Here is a 17,955-nt window from a genome sequence, read left to right on the forward strand (position 1 = left end):
AGAAATATCTATCAGATAGAAAACATAAAGAATAGGAGGAAGTGTTAGAACTATTAAGGACATGATGGCCTGGCTTGACATTACTGGAGCCGAGGCGATAAGACAGAGTAAAGTTAAAATGCCCACCTAGCTTGTCTGGAATTCAGCCTACTAGCAGTTTAAATGTCTAAAGATGCGTGTGATCTGTTCATGACAGGAATGGCTGTTCTGCCTCCTCCAGCCAGTGCAGCCCAGTTTGTGGGCCAAAATTCCAAAAATCTAAATGCATAAAAACAGAGATTAGTGGTTTCAATTTATGTGATAAAGGACAGTGGGTTGGTTTGTGAGCAAGCATCAACCTGCTGGCCTCGTTTGAAATGAGGTAACGTTTCAGTGGAGTTTAGAAAATACTTAATCAAATTGCGTCCAAAATTTGCTGTTGCATTATAATACCTTATATTATAATGTTTAATAAAACAAGCTGGTTGAAGAGGAGAATGTATATATTGACTGTATATATAGATTTGTCAACGACAACCTTGTCTTGAGAAAACTGTTCTTTTCTTATGCATGGTGTTTCCTCCACATGCTCAGAATCACAGGATGTCATAAAGATCAGTGATGCTGCTTGTCTCCTGTCTGACAGGCCAAGGTGGATGGAGCTCTTTTTCAACTATGTTAACGTTTCATTGCGCGTGTATATGTATATATATATATATTTATTTTTTTTTATTTTTTTTATTATTATTATTCTTTTTTTTGGCTGCTGTTCTCAATGGAATGTTCAGGCATGTACAGTATGTTAATTTTATTTATATCGGCCATGCTGAGACACTGTCATGTTCAGGTGTGGCTGTCTTTAGATCAAAATGTTACAAGAGAACAGCACAATAAACTAATGAAAGGGTGAAACATGACGTCGGAAATTCCCCTGAGGATAAACAAGGGATGATACATAAAATATTCTACACAATAGAAGGGGTGTGGTGAGGTAGACTCTACAAATGGAGACGGCATTGACTCTCATTTAGGGTCTTCATAATAAACAAGCCTCAGCTTGCCGTATCTTGTAATTAAGAGTGAATACTTGTACTATGGATAACAACAAACTATTTTTGTTTTGTTGGACTTTTGTGTTGTAGTCCAACCGTCCATGTTAGAGCCCGAAATGTAATAAAAAATGTAATAAAACCCAAAATGTAATAACTGGTCAATTATGTAACAAAATGCTGTGCCCAAAACATAGAAACTTTTTGCCCAAAATGTGACAACACATTTTTGGGGAAAAATGTTTTGCCTGTCCCATAATGTAGTAACTGACTAACCTTTTTTTTTTTTTTTTTTTTTCAATTAAATCACTATGGAGAAAAAATTACAAATTCTGTCTAGAAGTTTGCAGTCTTATTGGATAGTCATTTTTTGGGACACATTTCAGACCCTCCTATTCTTTTACATTGTAATTGTTTCTTTTCTTTTTTTTTTTTTTTCAATTGCTGTACAATCCTTAAAGCCCCCACGAAACGGGACATCAACTGTATCTAACTGACATGTCATGAAGCATTTCCAACAAGAATGAGACAGAACCAATCACAATATAGAAGAAGGGACATAACATTGTGATTCATTTGATTGGATCATTAGTTTTGACAAAGCTTGGTCAAAATGATGGTTTTGACCAAGATTGACCAAGACCAAAATTTGGTCAAATTATACATACTCAGAGAGCTTTTTAAAATATGTTTGGCAGATAAATAAACATTTAACATATGCACGCTGGATTAAAACCAGTAAAATTCCTTTTTCATTTCATTGTGAGTTTGAATTCAAGCCTTTGTATACAAAACAAGCAGTCCTGTAGGTTTGATTAATGTAACCACTAAATTGGGTTTTCCTTATTGTGAATGACAATGATGAAAAATATATATAAAATGCTTAAAAAAACAGAGTGTTACAATATTTGAAATGATATGGATGCAAAAACTAAGAAAGTCCCCTCTTTTTGATGATATGGAGGGATTGTTATTGGTTTATATTTATAGCTGAGGTCTGGAGGAAGATATTGTTAAAGTGCAATGTTCATTGACTTAGAGAGAAAGCTGCACACTACACTATGAGCTTTTCTCAACTGAAACAGTCGGTTTTTGTTTTTAAGACAATGTAGACATGATCAGGATAGACAGGAGGACAGAAGTATATGTTCAGCTTTTTCTGTTTGTTAGGATGTATCAATTTCAATAGAAAACCCTTTCACAGCTGTTACATCAGAAATGGTTCTCTTAAAAAAAGCAGTGTCATGCACGGTGGCTGAGAACAAGGAAGAAAAAAACTTTTCCTGGACGCTCCCGAGCTCTCATGTCTCAAAGGTCCCTTAGGATTGTTGGTGAACAACCCCCGCTCACTGTCCTTTACCTATTGCCCCTTCTGTTCCATTAACAGATCCCTGTGCCCTGATGCTGGCCAAAGTAACCTTAAAGCAGTTCATTTTGACAATGATATTACATTGTTCCATCTGCCATACAGAGTAGCCCTCAGACTTGAGTCTCACTTAAGTCGGACATAAATGTGCCTTGAAACTGGAGTTGGACTTGCCCTTAAAGACTTCAGACTGGTAGTTTAGGACTTGTGCTCATTCTTGTTAAATTACATTTCTGGCATAGGAGGGAACTTGTGTCTCACTCCATACTTTTAAGTCAAATCAGACTTGACTCCCAAATTTTGCCTGACAAGTTGAAAATCCTGGCGGACTGAAGTCCTGTAGGATAACAGGAAACAGTGCCAGTAGCCGGGCAGCCAACAGTCAACCATACCTCATGTAAGTCGTTAGGTTTTTTTGGAATATGTTATGAAGTCATTTTGTGCACAACAGACAGTGGGGTAGAGAACCAGACACACCGGTAGTGTTGATCTGTACATGGTTTGATGATAAATCCACTTTCCCGTTCCCCCACATCTGTAGAGACTTCAGCGTAGATTAAGTAAGCACAGCCACAGTATAATGGTACTCTCAACAGTGAGATTAGGCTAGATGTGGATTGGTGTCAAACATTAGTAAATGTGAACATATTTCAGTCGACATAAATTAGATATATGAACCCCAAAATGGACATAATATGGGACCCTTAAGGGTGCTTAAAGTACCACCTGTGACACTGCACACCAACACCATAAACAGGTTGTTAAGAATTCAACGCCAGTAAACCAACAGCTACTTTGGGCCCTCAGCACCTGATCACAAAGAAAAGGAGATCAATATAAAAGCAGGCAATTAAGTGCTACATAAAACAGTACTGGTAACCAATAATAAAGAGAAATAACAAAAGAAAAAATAAAAGACAAAATGAATCAGCAAAACCAAACCAGTGCAAAAAAAAGTGTTAATCTAACACATGATAAAACTATGTTAAAACTCATTTCAACACATTTTGATCCTGCAGGTGAGAGTGTGCAATTCAGACAGATTTAGACATAAGTAAACTGATGGCCTAGGTCATTGTTTATGTGTCCTTTTTAATACACAACTAAACGTTCGACAACAGACGGGTAATAGGCCACAACAGCAGACCAGGGTTCAACAAATCACAATAGTCAAAAAAAAATTCCGAAGGAGCCAAAGTATTGGCCCCAGCTCGAAACAACATTAATACACAACACAATTTGCAGTAATGTAATTTTATGAATTACAGTTTACATCTGTCCATAAATACACCAGTCTAGGGATGCAGGTACATCCTCTGTCAAAGGGGGTAAGAGGGTGAGAGCATAAAGGCCGCAGCTCAACTGCAGCATAAAATACACGTGCGGGGAAGAGAGTCACAGACTTTAAACAGACCACGCCAACTTAACGAGCACGCGCACAAACAAACAGAGCGACCCGTTTTCCACGGCACCAGCAGAAAACCACTCTGCGATACATAAAGGTCATGTCATCAATAGGCACATTGTGCATAGAATTTAAGAAGACATACAAGCGCGCTTTACCAAGAACGGAGCGACGTGCGTTACGGCGGCTTCCAGACATACTTCACCGAAAGGCCCAAATGGCTTTGGACACCAAACAAATAGGCTCCACCACGCCACAACCCTAATCCATCACGAAGGAGAAGCAGTAGAAAAGACTCACGTAAAACCACACTTGTATTTAATGGTGTGTATGGCACCGCCTCATTAGTGTGCCGGAAACTGGCACGGTGCCATACAGCGGCATGCAAGGGTGAGAACACCTCGAGTCACAATGTCAACACAGCAGTTAAGCATGGCATTCAACCTCTTGGCTGGATCACTGTATATGTACAGCTGATGCTTGTTATTGTATAAAGAATATTGAGATCTTGTATGATTTGGCTACAATTGATCACAAACCAGTTTCTATAATATTTAATGTTAGGAGTCTTGAGCTGACCTTTTATGACAACAATGAGCAGGATGGGAAAATTTACTGGTCAGGGCTATAAGAAGATGATTAGGCTTACAACAATTATACCGATAAGCACCTGAGTAAGACTGAATTACCTCTTTATTCTAGTGAGTGTAATAACATTAATTGTGAGAATAAAAAACTCAATGATGACCTTAGGTAAAATGTATGATCAAACTGTACATTTTCTAAAAAACTGTTGCAAACCACTTTGCCGGAAAAGATTTAGATGTTTTTGGTTTGGCCCAGATGGAATGAATATGTGTCTGAACTTTATACTGAATCTGGGGATGCTCATAAACACAGACTGATCATTGGACACAGATGCAACTGCCAGATTTCAAAATGCTTTACAATTCATTAAAAGGCACGAGCAGACCATAAGGGCAAAGTCAATGGTCAAAAAGCTCCAGGAAAATATACTAGTGATGTCTCTTATAATGATGGTGAGGTGATGAGACCGGTGGAAGTGTCATATTCTATTGGGGAACTAGCATTAAAGGATGGGCATGTGGCCTTTACCAAATAAGAGCAGCACATCTGAAGTTTGCCAGAACTGCTTTCAACTATTTTCTCTGGTTTGTTGATGTATGGTGGGCTACCTATTTCTTCGTTGTCGGTGTTGTTAGCAGCTCCAGGCACAAGATGTGGCAACATCTGTGGCCATTCGCCCATCCTTCATTGGCTTGCTTGGCATATAAAAACACAATTTGCAGTGGCCTATAAAGGGGACACATTGCTCAGGTTTCTCATGTCAACAATAAATTGGATTATCTCTAGCAGTAAAATATAAATCAAAGCAGGATTCCACATTTCGGTGATGGAATAATGCGTGTGCCCTAGCAGCAGGAATGTGGATTGAATTGCAGCCTGCAGCTCGCTTGCTGTTAAGGGCTTCCATGTCCCTGACTTGTTCCACACAGATGCGCCTCTTCATTTCGCTTGTTGTTTATCACAGGAATTAAATGGCCAACCGAGCTACATACATGTATTTCTATGGAGCTGGCACGTGCTTTTACTAACCTTTGTTTTTGTTTTCTACACAATGAGCCCTTTGAAGTGCAGCAAGAGCAGAGGCAGAGTGCATGTATGCAGAGTGCTAATGAGACATTATCGAAGAACTAGTTTTACAATGGAATCTGTCTTGGTCAATCTCACATATTGTCTGACAACTTTAAAGACAGAAAACAGCACAAAAACAGGAATTTCAAAATGTATCAGGGAAAAAATCTTTCAAAAATCATGACATATACAATATCAGTCTAAATGACTGCCAAATAAAAGTAGAAATGAGACAAAATTATCCAGAGTGATCCCAGAAGGTTACTTAAACAAACAGCAATGTTTAAATCCTAGATTGGAACTTTTGAATAAAATGGAAATCCAACAAATGTGGCAACATTATGCATCCTTGAGCTAAACATCTCATTGATAGAACACCCATAATCCCACAGCAGCCATGTTGCCATGAAGTGACACGTTGTTGTTGTGTCTTACTGTTATTCTCCAGGTTTAAATCATTTCATGTCTCATAGCTGAACAACTGTTTCAATGTTAAGTATACTGAGTGTTGCATTTAATAACCTGTTGGCTTCCAACAAACACAGTTTACATTTGTATTCCCTTTCAAGTGCACATTTATGTTTGAGAATCATGGATACGTCAGGAAAGGCGTGCTAATTCTAGATATTTACTCTCATCTTGAACACAGCATGAGGAGAAATTTGCTAAATGTATTGATGGTATCCAACAGATTTATTTTAATCTGCACAGAAGAAGTTGTTTCCATGTCTGAGGTGGCTGGGTTAGCTGATAATTGTGGAGCTAAAGCTGCTCTCTAGTGGTCAAATGCTGCTATTGCAGGAAACAATGGGTAAACGGTTTTCAAACTCAAGTGATTTTTATTTAAAATGCTTATAAGGATTTGGCAGTGATAGGTCTGTTGGATCAGACACAGACCTGTAAGAGAGTCCATTCTCAAGTTGGACTTTTTGGTCCTTTGTGTTTCCGTCAGTGAGCTGGTTCAGTGAAAGTCAAGCAGTCAGACAGTATTATGACCCAGTGCTGAGCTGAGTGTTTATACACTGCAAAGACTCCTAATTCTATGCTACCTTTTTATACCTGTTTTTCATCAATATTCACAAGTACAATTTCATTAAAGACAGTAGATCTTAGCATTTTTGTCCTAAACAGACCCATTGTGATATTGACCCGTTCATCTTTTTTCATGATCTGCCAAAATACTTATTTTAACCTGTTTTATGTCTAGTGGAAAATTGTCCTCAAATAAGAGATTTCCGTCCTCTTCCAACTACTCCTTAGACTCCTCAAACTACATATTCTTTCCAACTTTAGCAACGCCAAGAAGCAGAATGTGAAGAGAAAGAAGTCAAATTAGACAATGAAAAAGACAAAGAAGAAGGGAGAGGAACATACTGTTGTCTTGATTAAAAACAAAACAAAAAAAGCCTGCATTTAAAACCAACTCACTGGAATCACAACCATTTAAGAACATGCATTTTTAAAAAATATTCATAAAGGATGATTCTTTATAATACATTAATATTAACCTCTTGTCATCTAGCAGCTTATAAGTAGTCTAGTAAACAAGTTTATAGTAAGAACTTATAGGGGAGTTAATAAGCAATGTGTTCATGTTTATGACAGGTGTTTTCACATATGCACTCCGGATAATATCTAGATAATTACAGGAGGACAACTCTGGGGATTTTCCTTACCTCGTTATCACCTATGCAGCAGGAGACTATCCCTGTCAGATGGGAGGTGAGACACAACCTGATAAAACAACGTAAAAGTAGCGGCACAAACAACAGGGTCTATTGTAGAACATTATAATGACAATATTTGCCTTTATGTGTTATGTGTTGTCCAATGGAATGACAACGTCAACAAAAGAGCGGAGAACATACTGGTGAACAGAAAACTTGCAGCTGTTTAATTACAGAGATCGTAGTGTTTGCGTGCAGACACTCTATGCAGCGTGCAGCAGTCACAGTATAGAGACGTCACTCACGCTCCTTTTGGCTCGAGCTGATGAATTATTCGGAGAATATCCTGCGGCACTCACATCAGCCTACTCCAGCTTGGTGCAGAAAAAATACCAAGTGTCTGACAGGAAACTCTGGATGAGGTCAGAGCAAAAAAATTGGATGTTTACATACAGCTCCTCTGGTTACTTTTTTCAGGAGCTTTCTGTATGTGTGAAAAGGATATTTAACTTGTCATAGGCAATAATATGTGTTTATTATGCTTTTATAACTTATGTGGGCTTATGTTTATAATAATCTTTTAAAGTGGCTTTTTATCTATTAATTACAACGTATTACAAGGACCTTATCAGTCTTCTTTTGTTGTGACCACTCAAAAGTACTTTTAAACCACATGTCACATTCACCCATTTACACCACATTCACACACTAATCGAGTTGCTAATCTTAATCATTGGTGGGAGACCATCAAGAACCAGGTCGTTTAAAATAACTTGTCACTACTGTCTACTGTGATCTCTGAAGGGAAGAAGCAATGACAATCCTGACTCATAAACTGGCTGACAAATATATTTTAAACACTGGTATGGTGATCAAAATGATAAAAAGGCATTGAAATGCATATTTCTAGGTTTACCTAAATTATTTTGAAACATCAGTCATGAAAGTTACAGTTTGTTCGAACTTTAAGTGGCAGAAAAAATACACAAAAACAAGATCAATCAAATTCACAATATTAAATCACCTTTTTCATGAAGTTAGCCGTCACATAGTTATTATAACCACTTGTGAAGCCAGTAAGCTTAAAAACTTTTAATACACACTGGAGACAGGGGTCTTCTACTACTGCATAGAGGCTGCACAGCCTCAAAGAAAGTAAACATTGATTGTCTTAGACCCTCTTTACTTTCCCAGTCAGAAGCTTGTTAAAAACAGCAGTGATAAAGTGATGGACATATGTTTTCTTTTGCCAAGCTCCGGTGATTGGCTGATGTCTTCTTACGTTAATTAAAATGTTTACCGTGTTCGACCGCGCTGCGAACTAAATGCTGAACTCAACTGTCCCCACACAACATTTTAAAAGATAGAGATGGGTCTTGTAGGTCTGCCTTGTCATGTTGCCACTGTATGTTGCTCTTCTTCTTCATGGGTTTGTCTTCCTCTTTTTTGTTTATTGTTTAATAAACCGTTAGCAAAAACTTACGAGCTGATTACCGCCACCTGGATTGGGCTAGTGAATACTGCAATGTGTGATTGCCTTTTAGATCAAGGTAAATTTATTTGACCTGACTGAATGTTCGTACCACAACAGTTCAGGAACAATGCAAAAAAAGTTACAGGGCTCGTGACTGAACACCTGCTTGACCATTGGTTCGCATGGATGATCTTGATCTTTTTACTATGTCAATAACTGCAGTTTCCATTAGCGCCCTGTATTATCACAGATGTGTTTACATTACAGCTGAATGCCTGCTGTGTCTTGAGCTGTGGATATGGTTACCCTGTTTATTTATGAAATGCTGAGCGCTCATTGCAGTGTTTCCCATTTAGCAAGGGCCGCTCCTGAAATATGACCACCACTGCTGATTTTTTTTTTTCATGAGAGGAGGAAGAAAAGTAAATAAAAGGAGAAGAGGAAAAGAAAAGACAGAGCACCAGTGTGTCTCTTTAAAAACTAACATTATATTATTTACGTTAAGGGATCAAATGTGACCACCGCTGATGACTTTTTTCTTTTATTTAAGAGAAAGGAACGGAGAAAGGAACGGAGAAATAACTTCATAGAATTTTGAGCTACGGACGCTTGATATCAGGACAAACAGCACACTTCTGAGTGAGAAACTGTTCATTGGCTAGTGTAAAAGAAAGATCAGCTGACTGAGGCTTCTCTCAAAACTTGTGTTCAGAAAAAAATCCAACCACCACTGGTGTGAATGTGTGAATCACGCAAGAGTCGCAGGTTCCAGTTATAATGGTTTAATAAAAAATCTTGAAAGGGTGTACATACACAGGAATGTGTAACATCTCTTGGCTGTGTATGTTTACGAGTATGTTTGTGTGTGTGTGGTTTATTCAGTGGACGCACACAAAACGTGAAAAAGAACAAAGCAGCACCCTTTCTGTTACATTGTCATCCTTGCAACTAAACTTCAAACTCTCCGGTCTCTCTCCGTCAAAACACTGACAGACACTACGGAGCCGGAACCTACCACTGTTGTAGGGGAGGTTTGGGACAGTCCAACTTGAGCTGGCCTTTTTAACAGCCGCCCCCAGATTTCTGTAGGAAATCTGAACAATACAAAAAGGCAATAAGCCACAGTCTTGATCTTTTAGTCTGGCAGTTTTGGAAGACTGACGATGCGGGCTACTGGTCTGGTGTCGGAGCGATCACCCACTTTAATGTCCACAGTCCTTACTTTACCATCAGGGGCCGGAACAATATGAGTAATCGTACCAATAGGCCATGAGGCCCGAGGAAGCTGCGGGTCAACGATCATGACACTGTCTCCAACCTGCATGTTTTGGGAGTCAGACCACCACTTCTGCCGTTTCTGGAGGTCAGGCAGGTAAGATCTAACAAAACGCCTCCAAAAGTGGTCAGCCAACAGTTGACTGTGTCGCCACCGCCGTCGACTGAGGAGCTCTGACTCTGGGTAAACCACCTGTGGCAGTGATGCATCTGGCCGCCCCATCAGCAGGATGTTGGGGGTAACAGGATCAAGGTCTGCCACATCAGCGGAGGTGTAGCCTAATGGTTTGGAATTGAGGATCCCCTCAATTTCCACGAGCAATGTTTGGAGGACCTCTTCCTTGAGGGACTGAGATCCAATGATGACTCGGAGGGCTTGCTTGAGTGATCTTATCTCTCTCTCCCAACAGCCACCAAAATGGGGAGCACTCGGTGGATTGAAGTTGAACTTAATCTGCTGGGGGGCGAGTAGTGCTTGAAGTTCTGGCTGCAGTGAATGGAATGCCTCTTGTAGTTCACGCTCTCCTCCTTTAAAGTTAGTGCCCCGGTCGGAGAGTAACTCATAAGGCTTGCCACGCCGTGCCACAAACCTCCTCATAGCCATGAGGAAGGAGTCTGCATCAATGCTGGAGAGGAGATCCAAATGCACTGCCCTCGTGGTCATGCACTTGAAAATGATTCCCCATCTTTTTTCAGTCCTTCTGCCAATTTTTGTTGTGTAGGGACCGAAACAATCAACACCTGTTGAATAAAAGGCGGGCCTATGAAGGCGTAGTCTCGCTGGGGGGAGATCTGCCATTCGAGGGATGTGGGGTTTTCCTCGCCACCTCTTGCATTCGATGCACTGATGCTGGTGATGTCGAACAGCCTCCCTTCCTCTAAGTACCCAATATTTCCTTCTTATCTCTGCAAACACTCGCTCACTTCCTGGATGGTGAAGCTGGCCATCATAGTGCTGTATAAGAAGCTTTGTTACTTTGTGCTTTGGATCTAGAATGATTGGATGGATGGTGTAGGGCACTATGAACCCCAGGGGGTCATACTGACTAGCAAGCACTTGGTATATGGTTCGGAGAGTGACTGCTGGGTGCTCAATGGGGCGGTGCTTGTAAGAAAGCATGTCTAAGGAGCAATTCCAGAGGAGTCCAAGAGCTAGTTCAGAGGTGTTTGGTTGACCTTGAGTTATCCACAGCTCTGTCTTCTCTGATCTGATCTCAGTTGGGAGATGAGATATAACAGAAGGTCTATTACTAGCCCACTGCCTCAGTTCAAAACCACCACTTGCTAGAGTGTTCTGCAGTTTGTCGACGAGGGCTTTGGCTTCATCCTCTGATTTCAGACTTCGTAGACAGTTGTCAACGTAGAATGACATCAGGACTGCCTCTCTGATGTCCTCACCTTCGATACTGTGATCAATGGCATGTTTCTGGAGAGCAAACGTGGCACAGCAGGGAGAGCAGGTAGTGCCAAATGGGAGTACTCTCCATTCGTAGATGTTGGGCGGCTCTTCGCATTTCAGGTCTCTCCACAAAAATCTAAGGAGGGGTTGGTCTTCAGGGAGCAACCTGACTTGGTGAAACATGCCCCGAATGTCGCTACTGAGTGCAACAGCATGTTCGCGGAATCTTAGTAGCACTGCCAACAAAGAGGGTCCCAGGGTTGGTCCTGGGAGTAGGAGCTTGTTCAGGTTTGTGCCTTTAAACTCGAATGAGCAGTTGAAGACCACTCTGTGTTTCCCATTATGGGTTACCATGTGGTGGGGGATATACCATCTGGTTGGAGTGTCTTCAGTGCCATGTTCCAGCTTCTTGATGTAGCCTGCAGTGGCCAACCTTGTAATTTCGGCGTTATAGGCCTCTGCTTTCTCTGGATCTCTAGTCAGTCTTTTCTCTGTGGCTCTGAGCTGAGGCAGGACTGCCTCCTTGGGTGCCTTGACTGGAGGCATGTTTATGTTTATGAGAAAATGTCCGTTGTTAAAAATGTTATGTAAATCATAACATATCTTTTGTTTAAAAAGAAGGCTGCTTGACCTTGTGGGCAGTCAACTCAGAGAAGGTGACAGCGATTGGAGAAAGTTATTTGGTTTTTTTTTGTAAATATTTCTTGTAGATATGTAAATAATATTATTTCCCTATTTTTAAAATTAAAAAAAATCACAGTCTGCAACTACACCTGTGTATTTTTCAAACTTTTTGCATGTTTAAAAACAGAATCCTGCCACAACCACTAGAAGATAATCTGAGCAGATAATCGGTTCCAAGCATACTTGAGTCTGAAGCGACCCTGCAATTGTCGGGAAGGAGGAATCGGACCTCAGATCAGAAAGGTTAAGACAGGCTTTGGACAATGAATTGAAGTCATAGGATCACAACTTCCACCTCTGCAGACAGTCGATATTGAGTTTCTCCTCCTCAGTAACAGAAAGGTAACTTGTGACTACTGTAGTGGAAGAAGGCGAGCCAGTTCATTTGAGCAACTTTAAGTAAGCTTTTGATTTGTGTGCCAAACGGCAGTCATAATATGTCATAAAGACATCTATTTAAAAGCATCCCCACTAAGAAGTGACTACTTTATTTTACTGTCATTGAAAATTATTTTATCGCTCATTTCCATTATTATGCACAATTTTATAGTGGGACCACCAACTACAGAGCTGGGAGAGAAGCATTCTTTGCCTAGCAACAGGAGAGACAGAATATTCTGATCGATTGATGACCTAGCTTCCTTCTTTAAAGCCATTACATGCCAATACAAAAGCGTAAATGCAGCTTGAAAGGGTTTTATTTTCTCAGGAAAAAGTTTGTTTTCACGTTAATTGTCAAATGAATTTAAATAAATAATACTTTTGCAATCATCTTTTTAGAAGTACTATCTCTGAGGGATCCCCTTTCTTAAACCAGACAGCGAAGACTATAAAGACCGAGCTGACTATCGGGGGTCAGAGCTGTCAGAGACAGTCGGTCGTTATAGTGTGTGTGGTGTGAACAGCAGCGTCAGTACTGGTCGAGGCTTTTCTGGGGCTTCTTACTCAATTCAATATTTAGAATCGGTCCGACCAGTCGTGAGAGAAATCATTTTGATTGGCTCTCAGCCAGCTTCTCAGGGCACGAGTAGAGCAATGGAAGTGACGAGTCAAGATGGCATGCACAGAAGTATTTTCTGATTTATCCCCAGTGCTGTCTATATAGCTTTGGACATTTTCTCAAGCTGAGGTCATATAAATGCATTCCACAGAAAAATTATACAGGAGTTTAAAAACGCATCCATTAATGTATTCTCAGTTCATGGTCTTTCCAATGGCATAGAATGGAATTGCCTCACATGACATCCACGTGAAACATGGATGCACAAACTAATTGGCACGAGGCTGCTATCAGTTAGATGTGAACAGTGTGACTTTTTGGCCCGGCTTCGATGGACAGAACATGACGCAGCAGTTGGTTTTTGTCACAGCTTGTCCTTGGTTGTCTGCCTGGTGTGTACCAGCCCTTGAGGCAAAGAGTCAACGCGTTTAAATGAGGAATAACCACAGCAGCTTTCTGTTTCTCCATTCAACATTATATTTTTTAAAAATGAGCAAAGAATTAAAAACATGTTTTTGATATTCTTTAAAATATACATTTCTTTAACACAAGCAGAGGGCTATACACAACTCGCTTGAAAAATTAAGTTCTGACATAAAATCATAACAAAGAGAAAACAAACATTTTGGCACCATGTTGTTGCCATACTTTTTCGTGAAGAAAAGCTTATATTTACAAAAAGTAGAGACAGCGAGTAAAAAGCATACCATTTACAAATTAAAATGAAACAAAAATTATCATATATTTGACTTAACTGTCTGACTTATATGATCTTTACATTTCATTTATATAAATATCATATCTATATAATATAACTTTTGAGGCCATTACGGACAAAATCCTTCCTATGGTTTAATATCTGTAACATGCATGTAATCATCCATACTAAGCCATTATTGGGGATATGAGCCTATGGATGTCTTTAAACCTTGTTCTGAGTGCCGGTTGATCCTCAGGCTGCACCATAATTGTGATAATGGTGTTTGCAGATGGTATGGACATGAATCAAGATAATTGCTTTGTTAGCTCCAGAAGGAAGGGCAAACAATAAAACTGGGACCCAGCCTGGCTCAGAGATGGTTGCTGTTTCTTAGGACAGGTTTGATACCAACAATCTGCTGTGGAATAGTGAATTACTTCTGGATAAAGCCATTTTCACAGTTTCCCTCCTTACATTTTTTAAAGAAAAAATCAGACAGGCTCTGAAATCCTCCTGGCTTGTTTACACTTGCACCTTACAGCGTGCTATACCCGCCCCTGTCAGATGACGGCCTCAGGAGGCAGTACATGTCGTAAAAAGAACGAAGCAGAGGGGCGACACAAAGCAAACAGTTTAACCAGTATCTACTGAAAAGCATGGAACATACTGGTAAATAGAAACCATAATGAACGGTTTCATCACGTGCACAGAGATCGCACTAGAAGTGTGCATACAGTCTATGGCTGTGCGCTGGTCACAGGATATAAATATCCTCACCCATCCTTTTGCTATTAATCTATAATTAATATATATAATGTTTACGTTGCATTCTTCTATCAGCTCTCTGACTTCACGCATAACAGTTAATAGAGGGCGGGCAGAAAATATTACCTACTGTAATTTAGGAGAGAAACTTTTCAGGAGTTTTGCATGTGTGAAAACAGCACTAGACTTTAGTAGCATCTTCACATATTTTGATCAAGATAAAGAATGAAAAAGAGAGAAATTCAAAGCCTTCCTTATTCTCTCCTCGGAAAAGCTGGCCAACCAAAATCAACAGGTGAACTTTGTGACATTATGGACACAAAAGAAAGAAACACACTGTTGTTTGTAGCCACGATAATGATGGCATGATAATGTGAGTGTAAGCTCGGTTCATCAGGAGTTTCTGAAAAAGCATATCACGGTAACAATAATCACTGTATAATAATTCAAAGACCAGGATTGCAACAGGTAAACAGAACTATGTGAATAAACAAAGGCAGAACGTTTTGTGAGAAAAAGAAAACCTGATTTCAAAAGAGTCAACTGAAGTGCAGAAGAAGTTAAGCTGACACGTCCATTTCAAATAAACAGTGTGCAACATAAAACATAATGCTGTTACAATGTAACTCAGAGAAAATGTGTGACGACATGTTTAACTTTGTCTAGTAGATGTTTTCTGTTGTTTTCTTGATTAGATGTTAAAGTCAAGTGATGTAGTTTGAAGCATCAGAACGCCCACTGAGGGAGTTGGTCAGGGCTGAAAGATTGGTCAAACACAGAACTGACATCCAGGAGTTGTTAAATTCAAGAACTCCACTTCTAAGTTATTCATATAAATTATTCATGAATATTTCTTTTTTATTGTGGTCAAGATTATTTTGTTTTTAAACTCTAAAGCCGGGCATACACTGGACGATAAATCTAATGCAATTTTGACCCAAAGTTTGAATTTGGACTGTGTGCAGTGTATAGATGGGTATAAGTGCCGGTCACAGCACAGAGCAATTGCAGTTTTTTGGACTTTTGCGTTAGCTTAATTTCTTCAACTCCAGAGGTTGCCGCTTAAGACACACACAGTGCAAAAGCAGAACCCAGTTGCTGGAATCAGTTTTCCTGATTGCATCTGTGCAAAATGGCAGACAGTATCTAAAAGTTCCATGGCAACAGAAGACATGTCCATTTGATGTGTCTTTGCCTTTTTATCACTAATGACATAAACAAGACACACATTAATATTAACAGGATGCAGCCCTCAAGGTGCCAGGGAAGACTTGCTAGGATTTAGCTTGCTCGTTAGCTTGTGTTTGATGCTGAGTGTTTGAGAGAGAGATTGAGTGTTTTTGGCGGTGTCTTTTTTCGTGAATATTAAACAACTTGATCTGGCTTCAACTCCTGTCTGTGGCAGTTTTCACATTTACAAAAAATGCACCACCCTAAGTTTACACATTCAGTGTGAGCATTCAGTTCATGGTTGACAATCTGACTGTAAATGACCGACTCAAAGAGTGAGACGACATTCTACAACAACAAGACATTTACAGTAATACAGTGTATTCCCAGCCAAAGTAGAAAGTGAATGTTACTACTTTGCTATGACTATCTTGACAACATTGTTTTTTTGTATCTTGAAGTTTCCTTATTTTTATTGTTCACTAGATGTCTTCATTTGTAGAGTATGGCAGGACATTGCATATTGATAATCACTAACTCAATTCATTACTATAATTGCTTACTGGTGCCCTGCAGCTGAATATCTGACACTACAGGATAACGTAGATCATCAAATAATAACATGTAGGACCTGATGACGCTGTTGTATATGAAGTGCTGGTAGTGCATTAGTAGCTCTGTCAGATGGCTGTGGCTGGTGTCGACTTTATCCCCTCAGAGCAACAAAGACATACTGTAAGTGTAATGCTCCCTGTGAAGGAGAATTGATGCAGATTTAATATTGTCTTTCAATGTACATGTATGATCATCACACATGCAGGTATGTGTGGCATGCATGTGACCAGAGACAGTTGAAAGGAACATTACTGAAGTCCTAAAGTGTTCAGTCATATCAAAGTCATTTGGGAGAAAAAAAACGCACATGGTTTCGCGACACATTCATACAGTTTCTCTTTACTTGACTGGTCGACTAATTAATAAGACAGAAAAAAACGAAACTAATGTAAACCGTAATGATGTGGCACTTTCTCAGTTGGGTCGCATCTAAACCCTGTTAACAATCTACAAAATGATCAGACCTCCTTAACTGGCAATATCCACAAATATCTGTCACACTCTGACTTCTCTCCAAGCCAGGAATCCTCCAGTGTGAACAGAATTACCACTTGCTGTATGAATCCAGTCAACTACTGAAGAAAAAGGTCGGCTCATCTACATATGAGCACATGTGGGCACAGAGGAAGCAGAGACACATGTAACAGTGTGAAAGAGGTTGTGTATGGGTGTGAAAAGTCTGTTTATACAATCAGAGGCATTCATCCTTTTATGTACTCCAACAAAGTACAGTTTAAGTCCAGCCAGGTGCGGGGTGTTCTAACCTTTAATGTGTATGAAGAAAGTGTCTAAGGTTGTTAAAAACATACTGTTGTAGACATGCTCTATACGTCTTTTTCCCTAAAGAACTTCTCTAATCCCAAACTGCGTCCACTTTATCTGCTCCACCTACTCCCTGCTTCACACAGTTCTCTCTGCTTCATCTTAATCAACACTGATTTCCATAAAACACCATCTTGGTCCAGATGTTTCTCAGGAGACAGTGTGGCAATGTAATGGCAGAAGAAGCTTGTCCCTGTAAACTACAGCATAATCTGCTGTAGGTCTCCATCAGACTGTGAACGGTGTGAATGAATTTCCATAATATAACTTGATCTTAAACTGGTAGCACTTTCCTGAGGCTGCCTCGTCTTCTGCATGATTTCTGTCTTATCACACAGTCTGGAAGGCCTTGGTTTGGGCTGGGATCATGACAGGAGTAGCCCCCATGCGGGTCAGGTTCCCAGGACTCAGTTTAGGTGGAGTGCTGGGCTTGGAGTTGGAGGTAGATGTGGGGTTGGGTGTGCAACGGGGTTCAGGAGTCTTGTGAACAGTCTGATGGTAGGCAGGTGGAGTCTGAGGGAAGGTGGAGTTTTCCTTGAGGGCGGCCACAGCAGGAATACATGGCCTTGTACCCCGGGGCCCCATGTTGTGCACCATGGACTGGGTGGAGGAGGTGCCTGAGCGAGAGCTGCCTGAGCGGGACGAGGAGAGGGAATTGGGCTTCATCAGTTTGGCTTTAGGAGCCTCAGCATCCTCCCTGAAAGGAACATGTGGTTAATTCCAGAGAGAGCTCAATGCTTAATCAAATCACTGTTTTCTAAAACAACAAAAAGAAACTGCAGTTATATTCAGTCACAAACACTAAACATTCAAAAATCTCAAAGTCAGTATTAATAACTTAGCTTAACTTGGCTTTATTAATGATGGGGTCTAACTAGCAGCATCCTGCATTGTCACTGACAGAAGTAGTGACAGCATATCAAGCAGTC

General features: G+C 40.1%; 1 protein-coding gene and 1 long non-coding RNA gene across 3 annotated transcripts in view; one reads left to right on the forward strand and one right to left on the reverse strand.

The window, feature by feature from the left end:
* Positions 1–13,407: 13,407 nt before the first annotated feature.
* Positions 13,408–17,955, reverse strand: part of clmpa (CXADR like membrane protein a) — a 54,822-nt gene continuing 50,274 nt past the window's right edge. Inside the window, exons 7-8 of one of the 2 annotated variants that reach the window (XR_013780095.1) lie at positions 14,846–17,723; positions 13,408–14,171 (exon numbers count right to left, since the gene is read on the reverse strand). Coding sequence is in view for 1 of the 2 variants with exons in the window: in XM_079355695.1 (XP_079211821.1) it covers positions 17,357–17,723 (367 nt within the window). In the remaining variant the exon portion in view is untranslated. Of the gene's footprint in view, positions 14,172–14,836; positions 17,724–17,955 lie in introns of those variants that run through there. The other variant, XM_079355695.1, reaches the window with a different exon arrangement.
* Positions 14,165–14,751, forward strand: LOC306831541. Its single transcript, XR_013780096.1, has 2 exons — positions 14,165–14,586; positions 14,638–14,751. It is a non-coding gene; the product is annotated as an uncharacterized lncRNA (long non-coding RNA).

The sequence above is a fragment of the Symphodus melops genome, assembly GCF_947650265.1.
Source record: "Symphodus melops genome assembly, chromosome: 11".
NCBI lineage: Eukaryota > Metazoa > Chordata > Actinopteri > Labriformes > Labridae > Symphodus > Symphodus melops.